Here is a 21,907-nt window from a genome sequence, read left to right on the forward strand (position 1 = left end):
CCATTTTCGCGATCGGGGCTTTTTTGCGGAAAACAAAGCTCAGCTGTCTACACTGGCCTTTTTGCGCAAAAGTGTTGTGCAAAAGGACTTTTGCCCGAACGGGAGCAGCATAGTATTTCCGCAAGAACACTGACAATCTTACATGAGATCGTCAGTGCTTTTGCGGAAATTCAAGCGGCCAGTGTAGACAGCTGACAAGTTTTTCCAGAAAAACTAGCCAGTCTAGACATAGCCCTCATGTATAATCATTTGTGATAGAGGTTTGACAAGCCCAACTCACACTCTCAGTAAGACCTGTACAACACCTATTTTCGCCAAATGATGTCCGCAGGTACATGGTGCAATCCCATTGCAAGCTCATTATGGTTTGTAAGTTACTTTGAGATCTTCAGATGAAAGGCGCTGAAGCTGTACAAAAGATTTACTCCATCATAAATCAAACTCAGCAGGGTTATTCAGATTAATGATGCATTTCTCTGTTTAACCCTTAGACCCAGGGGCGGATATACGGCAGGGTGAGCAGGGCGGCCGCCCCGGGCCCCGCGCTGCAAAAAGCCCTGCGCATGCGCCGTGGCGCCACCGCGCATGCGCCGTGGCAAAGGGGTCCCCGCAAGATTATGCTGCCCTGGGCCTCGCAAAACAGTCATCTGCCCCTGCTTAGACCTCATTCTAGCATCCTACTGTCTACCTAAAAGAGAACTTCCCGAGTGTGAGAATGTCCCTATGTATGGTAGCTCAGCTATGTAATACATTCTTGTGTTTGGAAAGCCTGAATCTCCTGTACAACACCTGGGCAAAATAGCAGAACCTATTTTAGGGTTTCAATTACAACACTTAGTTTAAGACATGCCATGGAAACTAATTTAAACCAACCAAAGACAAGAAATTAAATTTTCATTTTGAAACATATTTTTGCTCAGACTCAACTGCCTGCCAATATTATTATTGATAATTGCTGTAAAGATGAAATCATATTTCAAATCTGCTTCTCTGATCAGCAGAGGACCTAGAAAGCTGTTCAGACAGATAAATTCAGGTTGCCTATTAATAAGATTCTGCTTTTAGACATTGAATTCCATGTCCCTATAAACCTGAATTCCATGACACTGAATTGAAATGATCAGAGCTAAATTCTGCCCATGCGTATAGGTATCTTTTATTGAAGAAAATGGAAGACAAGCCTGGATCTAAAGATAAAGCTAATTTATTTTTTGTTTTACTGGTCCAACTGTCAAACATTTATTTAATTTCATTATCTAGTCTAGGGTGGGCATTACAAAAAAACTGGTGGCCTATAAGGGTTAGTCCCTGGCACGCTGCCACCACTGTATTGACCTCTGCCTTCATAGGGATCTGCAATTGCAGCTCTCATTAGCCACAGATTGCGATTTGGGACACTACTTCCCACCACTCCCATTGGCCACGAATGGTGATCATGGCCATCAAGAGCTTCAATCACGCAATACCTGCAAACGTGTGGGTAAATATAGAGGCGGGGGGCCTGCCAGAGACTAATCTTGTGGACCAGATCCGGCCCACAGGCTGGAATTTTTCCACCCCAATCTAGATATTCTTCTGAGTCTATTATTTGGATGCATTCACCTCTGTGCAGAAGACTTTCACATGGCCCTGTACACTGTCATTCATAGAAATTCTATTTTACAACAAACAGTGCAACAGTAATTCACAGGAAACACATTAGGGCTCCTAAGAAGACAACAAGGAAACAATTTTCTTCCATACAAAATATATTTGCAAACAGAAGGTGTAAAGAAATGCTAGTGGGATGGATTAGAATGCACAAACATAATATATCCTATACATGCCAAAAAAAAAATAAAATTAAAAGCCTGTATCTCTGCAAGCCCAGAAAAGGAATACATGAAAGGGAAAAGAGAAAATTCTTATTTTACCTTATAACACACACAAGGTGAAAGAGTAAATATCAGTATACGGTAGATGTTTCTAAGAGATATGATCTAAATTTCTTTAATCACTTTTCGGGACACAACAGCCCTGAGGACACTACCTATCATACTGAAGGGGATTTTAATATTACCCAAGTCATGTCTCTAGACAGTTCATTCATTCCATTTTTATTAGGTGGAATATTTTACATCTAGTACAATGCACCGTGGACTTCAGTAAGCTCACCCCTTTCACTAGTCATAGAGCACATTCTATAAAAGACAAGCCCTTATAATCAGGTATGCATTATACACAGGCAAAAGATGCACCTTTCAGCCAGACATATAGTATACTCTATAGGGTTTGTTTTTGCATTAGATATTCAGTGTGCTACGTGTACCTGGTCCTGGGAAGTGCTCTGAGTCTCCTCTAAAGTGATGCACTCCCTCAATTCCTCACTGACACCCAGGCATATTTTAGATTGGTCCCTATAGTTTCAAGGACACAGAAACAAGACAGTACCTTAAGTTTTGCACAGTCTGGAATATCATGATATTTTAGTAGACAATCCCCACAAACAAGTGAACTCTTTGCTTACTGAAAACTTGACAAATACATACATCTTCACATCTATGTGAATTCAAGATTAAGGGCTATTTATTAGCAACATGATGAATTAAGAATACGTGCTAAGAAGCTTTTATTAAAAAATGTTGCTCAATTTGATGGAAGCAATTGTTATTTTGGATTATTGCCTGATCAATAGAGGGGGTGGTGTTGGGGGAATAGTTAACTGGAAGTTCCCTCATGATTAATTATTTTAGTAATTAACTGACCTTAATAGGGCTCTTAGATTTTCTTTCACTGATTGTGCAGATACATTTATTCACAAAGGTCTTTCTGTTATTCTCCACAGTGCTAAAGAGACAAGACAGGGCATAGTCTGCAAATTAAACATGTGAACAGAGAAAGCAGCCTACAGCAGAACCCTAGAACCAGTCCCCTTCAATCCCCAACACAGGCTATACACCCAGGATCTTAATTCTCTACTTAATTGCAAATGTTGAGAAAGTTCAGTTCCATATTCCAGGGTAGTGAGTCAGCTACTACACTCAGTCTCCTGGTAATTATATGGTTGAATAAAACATATTAAGTCAGAGGAAATAAAAAAAGGAAAAATCATTAGTTTATTTTTAGAAACCTTGACTCGTCATTCATCAAAAAGAACATTCACACTATGCACTCAGATACCAGCATCCGCATGAGGTTTGCCTGACCACATGCTGAAATGCATGTTACATATAGAGAACCATTTTTGTTCTTTAGATCAGGTTCAGACTCCATGCCAGTGTACACAGGATATATATAGCAATGTAATAATTTCCACCAGCCAGTAGAACTGTACCAGGGCTTCATTGTACATCAAGCCTTGACATAGTCTCTTCAGTCTTATCCTTCACTGCTGCCACATCAAATACCAGTGGCAGATTTACAGTTAGTGGAGCCCTGTGCTCAGCCACATTTTACGCCCCCTCCCCTGGACCAAACCAAGAAAGAACATTCTCTTTCACATCCCTCCCCCCAGAGACGACTGTCCAACCTGAGGAAGGGCTAGGACAATGCCACTCTGTCACAGGCCCTGCCTCTTCCCATTCTTGCTCCCCCACCTTCCCTCACTTTTGCTCTGTCCCCTCCTTGCCTCTTCCCCCAGTCGATGAGACTTGGGGGCTAGCAGGTCTGGTGGTCCAGCACTGGAGGTGGGGGAGTAGAGCTGACAGTCACTAGTTGCATCATTCCACTTCCCAAGGGGTTAGTGCAGGGCAGTCCGGACCCCCTCCCCCGAGCAACCAGAGTGAACTGGATCCACATTGTTCTGTTTTGCCTGCTGCTGCAGGAGAGTGCAGGGGAGCCAGACTCCTGCTATGGGCTCCAGAGTCCTCCTGCTGGCTCCTTGCCCCCTCCCACCCATGATGTTGGGTGCATGTGTCCCCTCCATTTCCCTTCACACATCACTCCTGCCTCCCTCCCTATTTTTGTCCTTCATCCTCCAATGTAAATGAAAATAAAGTGAGGTACCTTGACTGTTTTTGTAGTCTAATTTGTTTTCCATAGATCATCTGAAAATTGCTGAGGGTCTCAGTGGACCACTCAATGATCTTTCCAAATATTGTTTGTACCATCATAGTTTGTACTGTTAGCTAACTATTGTTAAGTGCTTTGGATAAGAGCACTTTACAAAAAAACAAAAACAAAAGTAACAACCTTTCCTCGGTCCACATGAATGGAGATCTTGGACCACAGTTTGAGAACTTCTGGTCTAGATGAAAGCTTGTATTTTTACTATGCCAATGTGAAAAATGTGTAAAAAAAAAAAAAAAGTATAGGTGCTGTGCATCACTTGTTTTATTATTTTCCTCAGCATGACATACAGGAGAGGCAATCAAAATCAGCCTGGAAGAAGAACATGCATGAGAACTCTCTCTGAACAGAGAAGCAATTGATTATTTAAAAAAAAAAAAAAAAACACAACAAACAAACAAAAAAAACCCACACCACCACCACATTCTTTGATCTCTTCTTGGGGACAAATCCTGTTTCCATTGAAATCAAAAGGAGTTTTGCTAATCGAGTTCACTGGGAACAGTCTTTGACATTTTGGGCATGAGGGCTAAAACCGAAATAAGCTATGTGACTTGAGTTATTTCAATTGCATAGCTTACATCGAAATAGCTTATTTTGGCTTTTGGCACTGTCTACACAGCAGGGAGTCTGAGAAAGCACTCTTCTCCAACTTCCCTTATTTCTCATAAAATGAAAGTTACAGGAGTCAGGGTAAGAAGTCCTCCAGCTCAACATTATTTTGACATTTTGTTGAAATAATACCTTGTAGAGTAGATACGGACTATGTTATTTCAAACAACGTCAGTTATTCCAAAATAATGCTGCTATATAGACATAGCTTTGGAGAAGAAGAGCTATGTTGTATACTGCTTATACCACAGGTATCAAAGTGAGAAAGTCAGCAGACACATGATCTTTGTCCACTGCAAGGCAGAAAAAATATATATTAGCAGTCAATGAGGCTAGAAGCGTCTGTGTACCATATCCAACACATTCCCCCCCCCCCCCATAGTGCACTGCTTTGACCACCCCACTCATTTACTGTTTAGGGCTCATTCCCTGCCCCAATCATAGGTGACTGGTGCCTGCAGGTGGAGATAGTGCAGAAAAGGCAACTCAGAGGAAAAGGGAGAGCACATGAAGAAGCACCTCATTTAGCAATTAAATTTTTTGGCAGAAGCACCGGGGGCCAATGCACCTCCCAAGTGCTACCACAAGTCACTATGCCCCCCCCCCCCCAATAACCTACACAGCCTTTCCCTTCAGTGGGCCCTGTTGGAAGCCAGTCTCAGCCTGATCCATGTATGTGTAGTAGTGAACCTGGAAGATTAGACCTGGGGCATCTATGCTCCTTGGTGCAGCAGAAGCAAAATTTCCACTGCTGCCACTCTGGCAGTGCCAGAGCAAGCAAAAGGTGTGTGTGTAGGGGGCTCCCCTGGGCAGGCACTGAGTCACAGACCAAGAGGAATAGAGATTCTAGCACTACTTGGACTGGGAGAGAGATGAGCCCCTCCCTGGTTGATTCTTCTTTCTGGGGTCCTCACGCATCTCTGCCCTGCACTTTCTCTTTCTGTGTGACAAAAAAATCTATTAAGTCAAGTATAGACTGGGCAGGCATTTTCCAGGGTATGCTGTGAGTTAAGTGTTCCTTAATGGGCCATTCAACATCATATAAACTCTTCCCTTGACTTCATGTGCTGGCTAAATAATTTGCAGGCATGACCATAAGAGCAAGTATGACATACAAAGCTGGGAAGTGAGATATTTGTTTCCTTTGCTTTGTTGCTCCAGTGTGGGAGACCCCTGTCATTATCCTCCCTCTCCTCACCACAGCACTGTTTGAGGGTTGGAGGCCCTCAAAACAATCAATACACATCTTCCATTGATAGCAGCAGCATGTATGCTTGAGTTCTACAGGAGAGGACGAGTGGCCTAATTCAGCTCTCCTCACACCCCTAACCATCAAATAGACCTACACTCTTGTTCAAGAAAGCAGTTTTAATGCATGCTGAAAGTTTATCCCTCAGATGCCCCACAAATAGATTGTTCCTGGTCTCAGCACACAGTGTTTGTGTACATACATGGCCACTATCAAATCAGGGAGCATATGCATACAGAGATATGCAGACATATGTTGGGGAATTAAGACAGCGGGGCACAGATTATCCAATAAATTCTTGGACTGCGTTGGAGACTTTTTTTTATTTCAGAAGGTTGAGAAAGCTACTAGAGGTGGAGTTGTTCTAGATTTGATTTTCACAAATCAGGAGAAACTGGTGGAAATTCAAAAGTGGAAGGCAGCTTGCATGAAAGTGATCATGAAATCATAGAGTTCATGATTCTACGCAATGGTAGCAGGGAGAAAAGCAAATTAGAGACAACGGATATTAGGAAGGCAGATTTTAGTAAACTCAGAGAGCTGTTAGGTAAGATCCCATGAGAAGTAAGACTAAGAGGAAAAACAACTAAAGAGAGTTGACAGTTTTTTAAAGGGACATTATTAAGGGCCCAAAACCAAACTATTCCACCGCAGAGGAAAGAGAGAAAGTATGGCAGGAGACCACCTTGGATCAATCAGGAGATCTTATATGATCTAAAAAACAAAAAGGAGTTATGACCTAGTTTCCACTTTTATATATTACAAATGATGAATATAAGCAAAGAACACAAGTATGCAGGGGCAAGATTAGAAAGGCACAAAATGAGCTAAATCTAGCTAGAGATAAAGGGTAACAAGACAACATTCGACAAGTATATTAGAAGCAAGAGGAAGACCAGGGGCAGGGTAGGCACATTCCTCAGTGAAAAGGGAGAAACAATAACGGGAAACTTGGAAATGGCAGAGGTGCTTAATTACTTCTTTGTTTTGGTCTTCACCAAGAAATCTGATGATGAAGGGTTACCTAAGATAGTGAATGCTACTGAAATGGGGGTAGGTTTAGAAGTTAAAATAAAAAATGAACAAGTTAAAAATTTCCTAGAAAAGTTAGATGTCTCCAAGTCACTAGGACCTGATGAAATGCATCCTAGAGTACTCAAAGAGCTGATAGAGGACATATCTGAGCCGTTAGCTATCATCTTTGAAAAAACATGGAAGTTGGGAGAGATTCCAGAAGTCTGGAAAAGAGCAAATATAGTGTCTATCTATAAAAAGGGAAATAAAAACAACCCATGAAGTTACAGACCAGTCAGTTTAACTTCTGTGCCAGGAACAATAATGGAGCAAGTAATTAAGGAATTCATCTGCAAACATCTGGAAGATAACAAGATGATAGGTAATAGCCAGCATGGATTTGTAAAGAACAAATCATGTCAAACCAATGTGATAGCTTTCTTTGATAGGATATCAAGTCTTGTGGATAAGGGAGAAGCAGTAGGCGTGGTATACCTAGATTTTAGGAAGGCATTTGACATGGTCTTCCATGACCTTCTCATCAATAAGCTAGGGAAATGCATCTACTGGCTAACTGTTCTCAGAGAGTAGTTATTAATGGTTCACAGTCATGCTGGAAGGGCATAACAAGTGAGGTTCCGCAGGGGTCTGTTTGGGACCAGTTCTGTTCAATAGCTTCATCAACGATTTAGATGATGGCATAGAGAGTATGATTATTAAGTTTGCAGATGATACCTAGCTGGGAGGGGTTGCAAGTGCTTTGAAGGCTAGGGTCATAATTCAAAATGATCTGAGGTCATGGGATGAAGTTTAATAAGGAGAAATGCAAAGTACTCCACTTAGGAAGGAACAATCAGTTTCACACATACAGAATGGGAAATGACTGTCTAGGCAGGAGTACTGCAGAAAGGGATTTAGAGATCATAGTGAATGACAAGTTAAACATGAGTCAACAATGTGACACTGTTGAAAAAAAGAAAAAAAAGCAAACATGGTTCTGGGATGCTTTAACAGGAGTGTTCTGGGCAAGACATAAGGGCTAAGTCTACACTGGCCCCTTTTCCGGAAGGGGCATGTTAATTTCACCTATCGTAGTAGGGAAATCCGCGGGGGATTTAAATATCCCCCGCGGCATTTAAATAAAAATGTCCGCCGCTTTTTTCCGGCTTTTAAAAAAGCCGGAAAAGAGCGTCTACACTGGCCCCGATCCTCCGGAAAAAGCGCCCTTTTCCGGAGGCTCTTATTCCTACTTCGAAGTAGGAATAAGAGCCTCCGGAAAAGGGCGCTTTTTCCGGAGGATCGGGGCCAGTGTAGACGCTCTTTTCCGGCTTTTTTAAAAGCCGGAAAAAAGCGGCGGACATTTTTATTTAAATGCCGCGGGGGATATTTAAATCCCCCGCGGATTTCCCTACTACGATAGGTGAAATTAACATGCCCCTTCCGGAAAAGGGGCCAGTGTAGACGTAGCCAAGAAGTCATTCTTCTGCTCTATTATGCACTGAGTAGGCCTCAGTCGGAGTATTGTGTTCAGTTCTGGGCACCACATTTCAAGAACAATGTGGAGAAATTGGAGAAGGGCCAGAGAAAAGCAACAAAAATGATTAAAGGTCTAGAAAACATGAGGGAAGACTGAAAGAATTGGGCTTGTTTAGTCTAGTAAAGAGAAGACAGAGGTGACATGATAACAGTTTTCAAGTATTTAAAAGGGTGTTATAAGGAGGAGGGAAAAATTGTTCTCCTTGGCCTCTGAGGATAGAACAAGCAGCAATGGGCTTCAACTGCTGCAAGGGAGTTTTAGGTTGGACATTAGGAAAAATTTCCTGTCAGGGTGTTTAAACACTGGCATAAATTGCCCAGGGAGGCTGTGTAATCTCCATCCCTGCAGATATTTACGAGCAGGTTGGATAGACATCTATCAGAGATGAGAAAGATGGTGCTTGGTCCCACTGTGAGGGCAGGGGACTGGACTTGATGACCTCTCACGGTCCCTTCCAGTTTTAGGATTCTATGAAATCAGTGAACCACACCCATTATGGGCTCGTCTACACTGGCCCCTTTTCCGGAAGGGGCATGTAAATTTCATGAGTCGTAGTAGGGAAATGTGCGGGGGATTTAAATATCCCCCGCGGCATTTAAATAAAAATGTCCGCCGCTTTTTTCCGGCTTTTAAAAAAGCCGGAAAAGAGCGTCTACACTGGCCCCGATCCTCCGGAAAAAGCGCCCTTTTCCGGAGGCTCTTATTCCTACTTCAAAGTAGGATATTTAAATCCCCCGCGCATTTCCCTACTACGACTCATGAAATTTACATGCCCCTTCCGGAAAAGGGGCCAGTGTAGACGTAGCCATTATGTGTGCTGCTTTCCCTGAAATTTTTCCTGCAGTGGCTCTGGTGTTAGAATAGAAGTGGAAAAGTGTGTGCACATATATGTATGTACAGCATTCCCTTTTAAGACATCAGTACGACAAAACAGCATGGGCACATTTAGCGACTTTTAGCACAAACACTTCCTTTCTTTCTACACTGCAATAATATTTTTCCTAGCTTTGCACAAAGTTCTTTGAAATTCTACATACCACATCAGTGAAAAAAAAAACAAAACAAACAAAAACAGTCACTATACACAAACAAACGAAGGATGGGAAACAAGATCTTGAAGTGAAAATATTACAATATAGACATAAATGAATAGCTTTCTTCCTGTTATTTATCATACTAATCCATATGGAACAATTTTAAACTCCACTGAAATTAAGGAGTCAAATCCTGAGAGTCCTAAATAAGGCCCTATCCTATCCCACTGTAAAGCTGGCCCAAATGTAAAAGCAAAAGAGAAGAGATGGCATGAATAAATTATATTTTAAATAAACCTTTTTATACTTTAAGCGACACTGAATACAAGAGTTTCAAAGGATGCCATCCTCACTTTAACATTGGCCTTCTGATACTGCTGAAGTATGTACATGCTCGGGATAGTTGGCTCAAAACCTGCTTGTGTGATTTACCTCGTACAACACTTTAAGACAACATGTTCTGAATTTTGTATTTGTTAATTTAATTTTTGTCTATGCCTTTCCTATACCCTCATATTAACCAGGTGTTTTAAATTTGTTTAATCTCTTCTCCTTGGACAGAATTTTGTCATCTGATCTCATCAGCCCTGCAGATTTCTATTCCATATTCTGAGCTTGTTCTGTGAGCGAAACTTCAGCTGGCATCATGAGTGCAGAACAGGCAATAAATATCTGCAGTGTGGACAGGAGACAGAATTTTGCGCATACTGATAAAATTTCCTGTCATACAGATAGGAATAGCCTGACTATAGGCCTACTAGTAAGGAACATCTGAGTTTTAACTCCAGCTAGCAAACGAATTTGCCCCATCTGCTAAGTTAAGTCATTTGAATTTCTCTGCCTGAACCCTTCCCTCTGTGAAATACCAAGCCTATTTAGCATCCTCACAGGATATTGATCACTTAAATGTTTCTAGAGCAATTTGAAAGGTGTTTCAAAAAGGCTTAGTATCATGATTATAATATGATTAATGAACAACACATGTTATGGAATTGACCTAAGAAAAATATTGTACAAGTTCTTTGTAACTTAAAAAAAGAGTGATGATTCTCTGTAAAAATAAAGAGCTAACTATGGAACTTTGAAGATTATTTTAAAAGTGACAAATTCCATCGTGGTGAGTTGTGCTCTAAGGGCTTGGAACATGCAAACCCATATGCACATGAGTTGTCCTAACAATACCAGAGTATAAATATTAGTAAGAACAGTTTGCACAAGCAGGCTCTAACTTACTATCACACTTTGCAGCTGTGTATGTAACAAAGGTATGAAGCAGGATGGAGAACATGAGAGGACAAGTGATAGCATAATGAAAGGTCAAGAGATCTGATGTGAGGCATTATGTTACTACTATTATTTTATAAATTAAAAGACTCTGGAATAAAAATAGAGATTGATGACAACAGTACCAGCAGGCTACAGGTGAGAGCTCAAGAAGAAATTTGAAGAAGCATAAGGTTACTTGGTCCACAGTCTGGAAATTGCATGAGAAAGGGGACAGAAGAACTGCTCTTGAGAGAAGACAATAGGAGCATAAAGCCATTCCAAAATGGCCACGTCTACAGTGCAAGTGGAGAAATAGATGAACTAGAGCTGGTCAGAGCCTTGAAAGTGAAGGGGATATCAAAGAGTATAAGAAGGCTGGTGCATGATTCAAAGAGGGGGTGGCCCTCCAAATACAAAAGCAGCATTCAGAAATAGAGGATGATAGAAACAATTATTTGGATTAGCTTGGTCCTTTCATTATCCCCAACAGTATGACTGTAATATTTGAAACAGTGCTTGTTACCAGTACTACTTGATATATATGCTTAGAATTTTTTAAACAAGCCACCTATTTTGATTATTACTAAATGGCTAACCTTAACTGCTTTTCGGAGAACTTACAGTAAAGACATTGCAATATTTTCCTATACTTAGAACAGAAAATATCATCAGTTTCTCAGATATTACTGTGTTCTAACAGTTGGAATAAGACTGACTTTTTAAAATAGTACCACTGGAGTACTCAAGGTGTCAGTATGAAAGGGGTTCTACAAGTGATGAAGATAGATAGTTCCATCAATACTTTCACACATAGAACTCTTGGGCTATGTCTACACTGGCAGCTTCTTGCTCAAGAACAGCTGTTCTTGTGTAAAAACTTGCCTGCTGTCTATACTGCACAAGCGTTCTTGCGCAAGTAAATTTACAGTATAGCGTTGTAAAACAGGGCTTCTTCTGGAAGAGGTATTCCCCTCCCCATGAAGAATAAGCCCGCTTGAGCAAGAGCTCTTCCACAGAGGGCAATGTAGACAGGCAACATGAATTTCTTGTGAAATAAGCCCCTATGGTTAAAATGGCCATTAGAGCTTTCTTGTGAAAGAGAGCATCCACACTGCCATGGATCCTCTTGCGCAAAAGCACATGGCAGTGTGGACACACTCTTGTGGAAGATTTTTTGCACAAGAACTCTTCCGCAAAACAGTTCTTGTGCAAGAAGCCGCCAGTTTAGACGTAGCCTTGAAATTAAAGTAATCTCTGCATACAGATTGTAGGATCCAATTATAAAGGCAGAATGTCTATGGCAAGCATGGTTGGGGCTTGTAATTTAAAAATTAAATACACACATTTTCCCTTTATCTTGGAAGATTACAGTAATAGCAAAGATGGGGATATTCAGATCAATTTCACATAATATAGTCACTAGCTCAGCACACCCGGTTAGATGTTATATGTCAAGAGGTATATTGACCCTAGATATCATCATGAGGAAAAGAAACAAATTGTGACATATGCCTGCCTATGCCTATAGAATCAAATTAAATAGATTATTTACCTACAAAAATAACTATGACTACATATGAAACAGAGGCCTAATGACTACATACTTGAAATGCTTTGTCACCTTGCCTGAGGTCAATTCCAAATATTCAAGATAGGCCCAATTCAGACAGTTGCTTGGCTCCCTCACCTCTCATTGGTTTCAGGGTACTCAGCGCAATATGGGATTCTGCCCTTAGAATATACATTGTGGGGCCATATAAGAAATTCAACAGAAAAGCTACATTGATCTGTTAGACTACTAATCTCTATGCAAAGGAAAATTTAAGCATTTTGAATAATCCTGACTTTATTTTTAGGAAAATACACTGAGTTGATAGGTGAATAAGAGTTAATTGTCTCTCTCATATTTACCTAACATAATGTATGAAGAAGGCTGCCGTATGTGCACCAGAAAGAGCTTCTTGGCAAGGACTCAGTTGTGCAAGGTGCTGAGCAGCTCCTGAGCAGTGCTCTGTGCATTGAAGCCAATGAGAGATGAGGGGATTCAGCACCAGGATGAGCCCCTGAAATCTGTGATGTCTGCTACAACTCCCCAATAAAAGTGAGTGGGACTGAATACAATCTCTTTCCCCACTCATAGTGAGTGCCCAGCATTTCCTTTTCTCAAGGTCATCAGAATCCAGGGGGTATAATTAATATTAAAATGGACATTTTCCCCCTCTTGGTGCCAACAAATGCCTCCACTTCCCAGGGTGACTCTTCTGCCTTCTGTTTTTGGCAGGCTACTGTTTGTCCGTATTTCATAACAATTGTGTAACAACAACAGAACATAGCTGCTGCAGCTTCTGGTTGTGGTAAATATGCTGGGTCTTAAGCCCATTATCATCTCTGCTGTGTCACTTACTTCCTGATACTCAGTTGCTCCATAACTCCTCGCAGTGACTGGTGAACTGTCCTGCTTGCCAGACTGATTTAGGACTAGACACATTGCACTACTGCACACCCGAGAACTGTCACTGAATCAAAACTGCCTCCTGGAGGTGCTCAGGTAGAACATGGCCCCATCCCCAAATATGAATAAGTTATTTTAGATTAAAACAAAGTGAATGATGTGAACGACTGCAGAGCTGGAAGAGAATGTCTAATTAAATCAAAGCTGTTAGTCTATTGTCACAGCTGATTAATTATTAGCTGGAGATAATTCATCACTTTAACTCATGGTAGGAATAGCTCGTGTGTTATCAGGAGCAGAAATTTAATAAAAAACAGTAAACCTGATGCGTAGGCCTGCACTGGAAGTCCCAGTTCAGAGGGCTGAACAATCTCTTCTAGAGAGAGTGTGCCAGGGAAATGGGTTTCAACATCTGTGGTGAAATCATGGCCCTAGGTAATAGCCAAACTCCCAATGACTACAGTAGAGTCAAGATTGCACCCCTGAGGGGGTTGATAAGTTTACTTCCTGTGGAAGTGGGGATTTGCTTCCATTCTAGCTTCACAGGAGGCCTGATTCTCCAGCTCCAAAGACGTTCTGAGTCTTATGCTCACTGCCTCCAAACTGCTTTCCATAGGCACCATCTTACCTATGCCAGCATGGTTCCTTCAGACTCTATGTTGCCCATACCTTGACTTGCAACTCCACAGCTCACACTCATTTCTCTAGAGCAGTGGTCTCCAACCTTTTTAACCACAAGAGCGCTTTTTCAATTTAAGTGCAATGTAAGATCTGCCTCAAACCCAAATACCCTTGCCCGGCTTCCTTCCCGCCTCTTCTTTGAGGCCCTGCCCCTGCTCCATCCCTTTGCCAAGGCTTCACCCAGCTCACTCCATTTCCCTTCCTCCCTGTATCTCATTCACTTTCACCAGGCTGGGGTAGGGATTTGGAGTGCAGGCTCTGGTCTTGGGCCAACAGATTTGGAGTGTGGGAGGGGACTCCCTGAAGGGAGAGAGAGAGAGAGGAGGGATGGGTTCTGGAGTGCCCTAGGAGATAGGGCATTTGCCTGGGGAGCGCAGGGCTGGGGGCTTGAGTGCTGTCCCCTCCCCCCCCCCCCCCCCGAGAGCGGCCAGACAGCCAACACCAGCTGTCCCAAGGATGCACCTAGCACCCGTACTAGGAAGGCAAGATAAGGGACCCTCTGATGGAAGGGGATAGGGCATTCCCCTAGGGAGTGAAGGGCAGTGGGTTCAAGTCTGGGAGCAGTGGGACAGCCAGCAGCAGAGTCAAGGCAGGCCAGCTCCCACCCTGGCCCCCCCACCACTCCCAAAGTACCTGGCACATAGAGCAGTGGCTCCATGCACTACCCTTCATCCACAGCAGGCCCACAACCTCCACAGGCCACAGTTCTCCATTACTGATCAATGGGAGCTGCAGGAGCAGTGTCTGCAGGCATGGAGACCCCCTGTGCTGACCCTCCCAGGGCCACAGGGACATGCCAGCCACCTCCAGGACCACAACCACCATCAGGACAATTAGTCCAGACATGACAGGTTAGGCATTTTAGAACTCAATTCTCAAAGTATTAAATTTAAGCATAAGAGAAATGCAAGTTATGAAATGCACACACCAGTCAAAAACTAAAAACAACCCACTTTGCAAGCAGTAAAAGTAGTAATGATTCCCCACATACGTGTTGGGTCAGGACAGTGTGTGCTTGTGACAATGACAGAGACACACAGTGTGTGAGTGTGACAGAGATTTGCATTTCCAAGCTCCCTCCATGCCCTTCTCTCTGTGGAGGACGGAGGGAGGGAGGACACCCTGACATCAGCACCTCCCCTCGTCTCCCATCCCACACCCTGCACAGCAAGCAGGAGGCTGCCAAGGGGCAGCTCCAAGGCAGAGAGCAGGAGTAGCATGACAGTGGGAGGAAGAGCAACTGAAGTGCCAGCACTTAATAGCTTCCCGGCCAAACCAGTCAGGATCACCTGTCAGAGGCTCCAAGATCTAGTGGTAGATCCCACTACTGGTTGGTGACCACTGCCTTAGAGTATAGAGGGAGGGAGGAAAGGGGGAATCACCATAAGAGAATGTTGACAACTGTCAGAAATGCCATGCACTGTATTACTGTAACATGCCTGCAGGTTTGTGAGGCTATGACACAGCAGATGACATTCATCACCTTTGATCTTTCCTTTTTGTGCTACCAGTGAAGCCCAAAATTCATGGACAGGGTTTGTGACTAATCAATAGCACAGAGGCACTGAGGACACTTAGGCTTAATTATTAGCTAGCATAAGATAACCCATTTTTTAGATTTTAAAAAAATATGCTCATCAATCCTTACTTCAGGCTAAATTTCCCAAGCAATCAGTGGAGGTTTTGCTTGAGCAAGGACCAAGTAGAGACTTCATGAATGGGTCCTGCATGTTTCTGCAGTGGGACCAAATGTTACCAAGGAAACTGATCATCTACAGCTCTGCAGTGTAGTTAGACAGTACATATTTCATAAACATTCAAAAGAAGATTTGTGGATGGCTCATCAATAGAAATGCAATGAGGTAGGTGTAAGACCAAAATTGTTCCCTGGTCATATTGATGAGATTGGGTACACTCAGTTCATGCTGCTAATGGTTGAATCAGTAAATTAAATGGAGAATGTCACTAAAGTACTATTTATAATTTCTCAGAGATCTTTTGGCTTATCACTTTGAATGCCTTATGATAAATAGCTGCCTGCCTCATGAGAAATAGTATTTCTTTAGTCACATTCTAGCATTTGGTCCACATTGATTTCTCTGTTAATGTACTTCGATGACACATTAGTTACCCCTGTTTTTCCTGCTTTCTATTTCAGTGTGCTCCTTCAACTTTGAAATGAAATTATACCTTTTTCTTCTTCTACTATAAATATGTCAACATGGAACAATTAATGGACATCAGAAGAATGATATTTTGATATAAAACCCAGCTGTTTTCTGTCAGGTTAATTTCTACAACTGTATTTTTTTTCATCCTGAGACGCTCTGGCTGGTCTGAGATTTGATGAGCATACAGTGTTACTTTTAGAAATGGGCAGAACTCCAGTTAAATATTTGGCTGTTTAATAAGACGACTTTAGGATAACAAGTCTTCATGGGAATAAAAAAAGGGAGTAAAGAAAGGGCTCCCCGTGCTATTCTTAGCTGCAAAGAGTTAGATTTGGAATTTTGATTGTAAAACATGGACTTTATAAATGTTGCCATTCTAAATTTACTTCATTTGTATACAATTCAGATGGATAATCGAGTGTTACAGTATGTTCCTGCTTAGCAGCTCAGTTCTGAGTTTAATAGCCTTTAAACTAGGAGAAAAATTCATTCAATAAACACTGATAGTGTCATTTGTTTTCCAATTGCTGAACTAACTGAAGATTTGTTATGTGTATATATGTTATGTGTATATACATCAAAGAGCAGATACCTTAATGATACGAGACACAGGGAGAGAATTTCGTTGGCTTCCCCTTTGAAATAAATCATTGCTATGTATATATGTGTATCTGCTCTTTGATTCTAAGTGTTCAGTAATTTCTCAGCCAAGGAATGTACTTTCACTCTCCAATCTATATGTGTCAATTAGCACTCATTATTTAATGATAGTGGGATATACAATTTACCATTTAAAAACAAGTACATTCCTGATTAGCCGCATACCTCATTTATATATACACACACAAAGACATTTCAGTTTCAGTCTTTCTTTGTCTTCTATTCTATAATGCTAATCCACTGAAATAGAATTTGTTTATATATCATTACCATATATTGCATATTCAGTGATTTATGAGTAGATTGACTTCCCTAAGAAGTGATACACAAGCTTTCAATTGCTATATTTAGGCAGCTATGACTGATCCTACTTTATATTTTAGAAGAAACTAAAGACATATTTTACCAGTACCTTTACTAAGTAGGAAATTGTTCCTGGAATTTGGTATTAAATAAAAACCACTAATAAGTTACTTAATATGGCACTTCTGATAGGGAGAGGTGAGGAACACTGTTTGGATAATCTGGTTTTCCCTAAGAATTACCAAACTAGAGTAAAATGACTTTCCCTCTAATGACATGCTCAAGATCCAAACTTATACCCTTTGCACTTTCCCCCATTGCTATAAACACTTACGTGGCCCCCAAGGTGCCTCGGGGGAGATCCTGTGAAGATCAATCTCATCCTTATCCATTTCTTATCCAAGCTGGAAAGCTCAGCTGCAAATTGGTACCAAAAAGAATATTTCAACTTGAAGAGATCCTTCCTCTTTTACTTTTTTAATGTTTAAGGCTTTCATTCATTGGACACAAGAAGCCAGTCAGCTACTGCAGCCACTTTGGTCAGGCAGACTATTTGCTAGCAATCTTCCCTCCACCACTAATGATAATAGTACGGTCCCTGGAATTAAAGCCAGCCAAATGTGAAGGGGGGGGGGGGTAAATAACTGAGAAAATCCCCGACTGGATGCTCTGGGAAACAGAACCGCTTCAAACGCACCTAAGAGCGGAGCCTGCTCCCCTTGCAGAAAGCCACAGATGCAGCCTCTGCCATGCAGAGGGGTTTTTAATGGATCGCTGCTACTGCTACCGCTGCCGCTCGAGGAGCCCCCCTGGCGAAGCGAGAGGCAGTGACTTTAAATAGCGCTCAGGACTGCTCCGAGTCCGGCTCGCGCTCCCTGCTGCTGCTGTAGACACAAGGCAGCGGGAACCCAGCCCTCCACGTGACTCAGCGGCTGGGTGCAGGACTGTGTCCAACACTCCAGCCGGGAGCAGCAGCAGCAGCAGCAGCAGGAGGAGGAGGATGGGAGCTGCTCTTCCCACCTGAGCCTCCACCCTCTCCCGGAGCTAGGGATCCCAGACGCACGCGCTGGCCCCAAGCTGCACACGGAAGCGCTCGAGGAAGAGTTAAGGGCGCTTCCCGCTCACGGTACCTCAGAGACCTGCTTGGGGCTGCAGGCAGCAGCGCAGAGTAGCGCCAGGGGGCTGCTTTGCCTGCTAGCCCGTTCTGTGGCTCTGCCCTGCGGGGCTGGGAAGGGCGAGGCACTTTCCATTTTGCACCATTGGGTAGCAGGCATTTTAGACGTGAGCACCTGTGGCTGGGTGTTTGGGGCAGGGATGGTGGGGCTAGGAGCAGACGCTTTAACCAGCGGATGTGGTAATCCCAGGCTGCGGTCCTCTCTGAAGTTGCAGGCAGGGGTGACGTTGAGGGTGCCTAGAAAACGCAGCGTGCAGGATGGAGTTCTTTCACCATCTCTGCAGTCAAATAATCGGGATTGTTTTCATCTGTCGGGTTGAGATGTTTCAGAGACGGGACCAAGCAGAGCTGAAAAGATCTGACTCTTCTCTCAACTTAAAATATTCCCCATCCCTTTCTACAGGCTTTGAGGCCAAATCCGATTTCAGGCTTTTCCTCCCCTGTACTGCTGCAAGCAAGAGAGAGGAGGGGGGAGAAGTGCTGAACAGCAGCTTGAAAAAAGGCACCTTCTTATGTACCTATAGAACTCAGCCAATGACACCCATAGATAAATATAATAAATCCCAACCCAGATCTACCTTAAACAAAGCAGTTTGTAGCTGAGTGAACTGACCTTGGGAGTTTGAGTAACCAGCCTGAATGATGGCAGCAGCTGACATGTGCAGGGAGAATTCCTCTCAAAGGTCACTAACATTTTTTTTCCTCCAGCAGGCTGCAGGACCACAGGCAACTATTGGAAACCACAACACTGTAAACCCAGAAGAACTTTCAATGGGTTTGGAGTGAGTTTTTGGAGATCACCCTCAGTGTTCAGGGTGCTCAGAAAATTAGTGCATTTTGACCAACGAGAGCAATCAGAGTAAGATCTAATTAAAACATGATTAGCACTATAAGTCTTCAGTGATTCATAGTTATCTTTGAACATTTTTGGACTTTTACCCAAGGACCGGTCAAAATTTAATATGACCTGGGTGAGGAGGTCCTCTTCATGCATCCTGCCCAACTCCCTTGTCATATCTTGATTTAATGGTTGAATGTCAAGCAGGAGTTTTATTTTTTTAAGTTTATTCTCCCGCCCCCCCCCCCCCCTTTTGTACATAGGCGCTGACATTTAAAATCATTCCTAAGGGCCTGGTTTTTAAATGTAGCCATCTAAAGATACAGGTAGATGCTTTTGAAAAGCCCACAAAGGTTACGTCTAGACTGGCATGATTTTCCGGAAATGCTTTTAATGGAAAAGTTTTCCGTTAAAAGCATTTTCGGAAAAGAGCGTTTAGATTGGCACGGACGCTTTTCTGCAAAAGCACTTTTTGCGGAAAAGCGGCCGTGGCCAATCTAGACGCGCTTTTCCGCAAAAAAAGCCCCGATCGCCATTTTTGCGATCCGGCCTTTTTTGCGCAAAACAAATCTCAGCTGTCTACACTGGCCCTTTTGCCCAAATGGGAGCAGCATAGTATTTCCACAAAAAGCACTGATTTCTTACAGTAGGAAGTCAGTGCTTTTGTGGAAATTCAAGCGGCCAGTGTAGACAGCTGGCAAGTTTTTCCGGAAAAGCGGCTGATTTTCCAGAAAAACTGGCCAGTCTAGACACAGCCAAAGTGTTTACTTGCACCTTTAGGCACCTACATATCTTCACAGATCTGTCTAATTGGGCCTTGTCAGTGATAAGGAAATTGAAGCAGGCCTTTTTTGGAGCTCATGAACACCTGTGCAAGCAAGTAAAATGCCTAAGAATCTCTCTCACTCTCCTGGGTGGGGTAACTGCACTGCAGATTACATGGGGCGAGAAAAGCTATTGCTAGGCTTCTGTCTCCTCAGCTGCACAAATAGGTGTGGCCTTGGTTCTGTCCTTTCCACCAATACACAGGCTTCCAACAGGAGCTGCACCACAAAAAAAAGGCAGGCCCAGTTTACTTCTCTGATAGAACGAGGCAGGCACAAGCACCTTACTTTGACTGAGTCAGTTTGATGCCTACAATGCTCCTGAAGCAGTGCAATTATGCTCTGCTCCTTACATTGGTACTCTATCAGCTCAAGTAACTCTAGCTGGCTCACCCAAAGCCATAGAAGCAGTAGGGGAAAGGGAGATGGTATTGGAACTCAGACTTCTAGGTGTTGGACTAGAGGTGTAGGAGGTGCTGCAACATCATGTGGCTTGAAGTGGTTCCCATTATTTAGAGTTTACAGTTTGGGTTCAATGGTTCTCAGCACCCCCACATTATACAAACTCTTACCTTCTAGGCAAACTGCTAGGCCACAGAACTGATTCTGTCTCTCTCTCTCTCTCGGAAGGAGTGCTCCAGGAGTCAAATGCCTAACTTCACACTCTCAGGTTTCCCTATTGGTGTAAGTGGTTAGTCTTTTTTGGTCACTGCAGCACTAAAACAAGGAGAGGAGACACTCAGAATAAGTTTGAAACCAGATGTGATAGAGTGGAAAGACAGTTGAGTAAATGTCTAATCAAGGGAATTTTAGAATGTGGATAATTTCTTGTCAGAATGCAATCCTTAAAGGCTGTGAAAATGAGTCAATATTAGGGATGTAAAATCCTGTTTAATTACTAACCACTTAAATATATCGGAGGTGTAGCCATATTAGTCTGAATCTGCATAAATAATGAGAAGTCTTGTGGCATCTTATAGACTAACAGATTTATTGGAGCATAAGCTTTTGTGGGCAAAGACCCACTTTATCAGATGCATGTGGGTATTTAACTGGGTAAACAATTAAACAGGGATACCCCCCCCCCCCCACACACACACACCTGCTGCAGCAGGATTGGAGTGCCCCCCAATGGGCCAGGCTGGAGCACCCTTCCCCCCCATAGCAGGACTGGAGAAGTCCCTTAATGGAGACAGGCAGGGGAGCTGCTCTAGTCCCAACTGATTAATTGTAACCCAAAAGCATCAGCTGGTAAGGGTGATGCTTACTAGTTTACTATTCACATTCCTAGTCAATATGCTTTTAGGCTATTTTTTTTTAAAAAAAACATTGTTTATTCTCAACTTTTATGCAAATATTGATTTAGAAAATTTTGAAAGTGTATAGCATTTTCTTTATTTTAAGAGTAGCAGTACAGTATGTTGTGTTGTAGATCTGCAATATATCTGAGCCTAATCTTATTAGATTTACTCATGTGAGTATAAACTCTGTATCTGTACAACATTAACATGCACATTGGAGAACAGGGTCATTGTCATAGGGTGTCCTGGCTTTATAGCACCCCTTTCTGGCCAAGTGTGGCACTGTAGGTACTTCCTGCCTGCCTATCACCACCCAGAAGGTCACTGAAGCTTCACAAAGGGAACAATGCACTTCCTAAATGGGAAGAAGTCTATTTTAACTGAAGATCCACTGAAAATACAAGCAAGCCTTCCTCCCAGCATTATAGGTGGAAGACAGAGGCTGTCTCAGGATATCCAATCCAGCTAGGTCCATCCTTTCACACCCTACAGGGCTCCCTCTGTTAAGGTCCCTTCCTGAAGTCAGACCTCTTGCCACTACCTAGCCCTTCTCTGGAGCAAGGCATCTACACAGAGCTGACAACTGCAGCTCTTCCCTAGTACAGCAGGCCATTCCTGAGAAGCTGGGCACAGTCATTGTTTGGAAGTTACCTGTCTTTCAGAGCACACTTTTCAGATATATCATTCTGGTGAGTTCTCCTGGGACTGCCTCTCCTCAGCAGCTTCCGGTTTATACAACCAAAC

General features: G+C 42.7%; 1 protein-coding gene and 1 long non-coding RNA gene across 10 annotated transcripts in view; both read right to left on the reverse strand.

The window, feature by feature from the left end:
- ANO1 (anoctamin 1) overlaps positions 1–17,936 on the reverse strand; it is a 134,218-nt gene extending 116,282 nt beyond the window's left edge. For 7 of the 9 annotated variants that reach the window (XM_014574590.3, XM_075927706.1, XM_014574589.3 and 4 more), the window contains exon 1: positions 17,361–17,936. In XM_014574590.3, the coding sequence (XP_014430076.2) occupies positions 17,361–17,418 (58 nt within the window). In that variant the 5' untranslated portion in view covers positions 17,419–17,936. The remainder of the gene's footprint in view (positions 1–17,360) is intronic. The other 2 variants (XM_025185664.2, XM_014574588.3) reach the window with 2 other exon arrangements.
- A 315-nt stretch (positions 17,937–18,251) lies between these two features.
- On the reverse strand, positions 18,252–20,576 carry LOC142829169 (uncharacterized). The gene is made up of 3 exons (XR_012903550.1): positions 20,435–20,576; positions 18,814–18,930; positions 18,252–18,648 (listed from the first exon to the last, which is right to left on the reverse strand). It is a non-coding gene; the product is annotated as an uncharacterized LOC142829169 (long non-coding RNA).
- Between the last annotated feature and the right edge of the window lie 1,331 nt (positions 20,577–21,907).

This window comes from Pelodiscus sinensis, chromosome 4, assembly GCF_049634645.1.
Source record: "Pelodiscus sinensis isolate JC-2024 chromosome 4, ASM4963464v1, whole genome shotgun sequence".
Taxonomy (NCBI): domain Eukaryota; kingdom Metazoa; phylum Chordata; order Testudines; family Trionychidae; genus Pelodiscus; species Pelodiscus sinensis.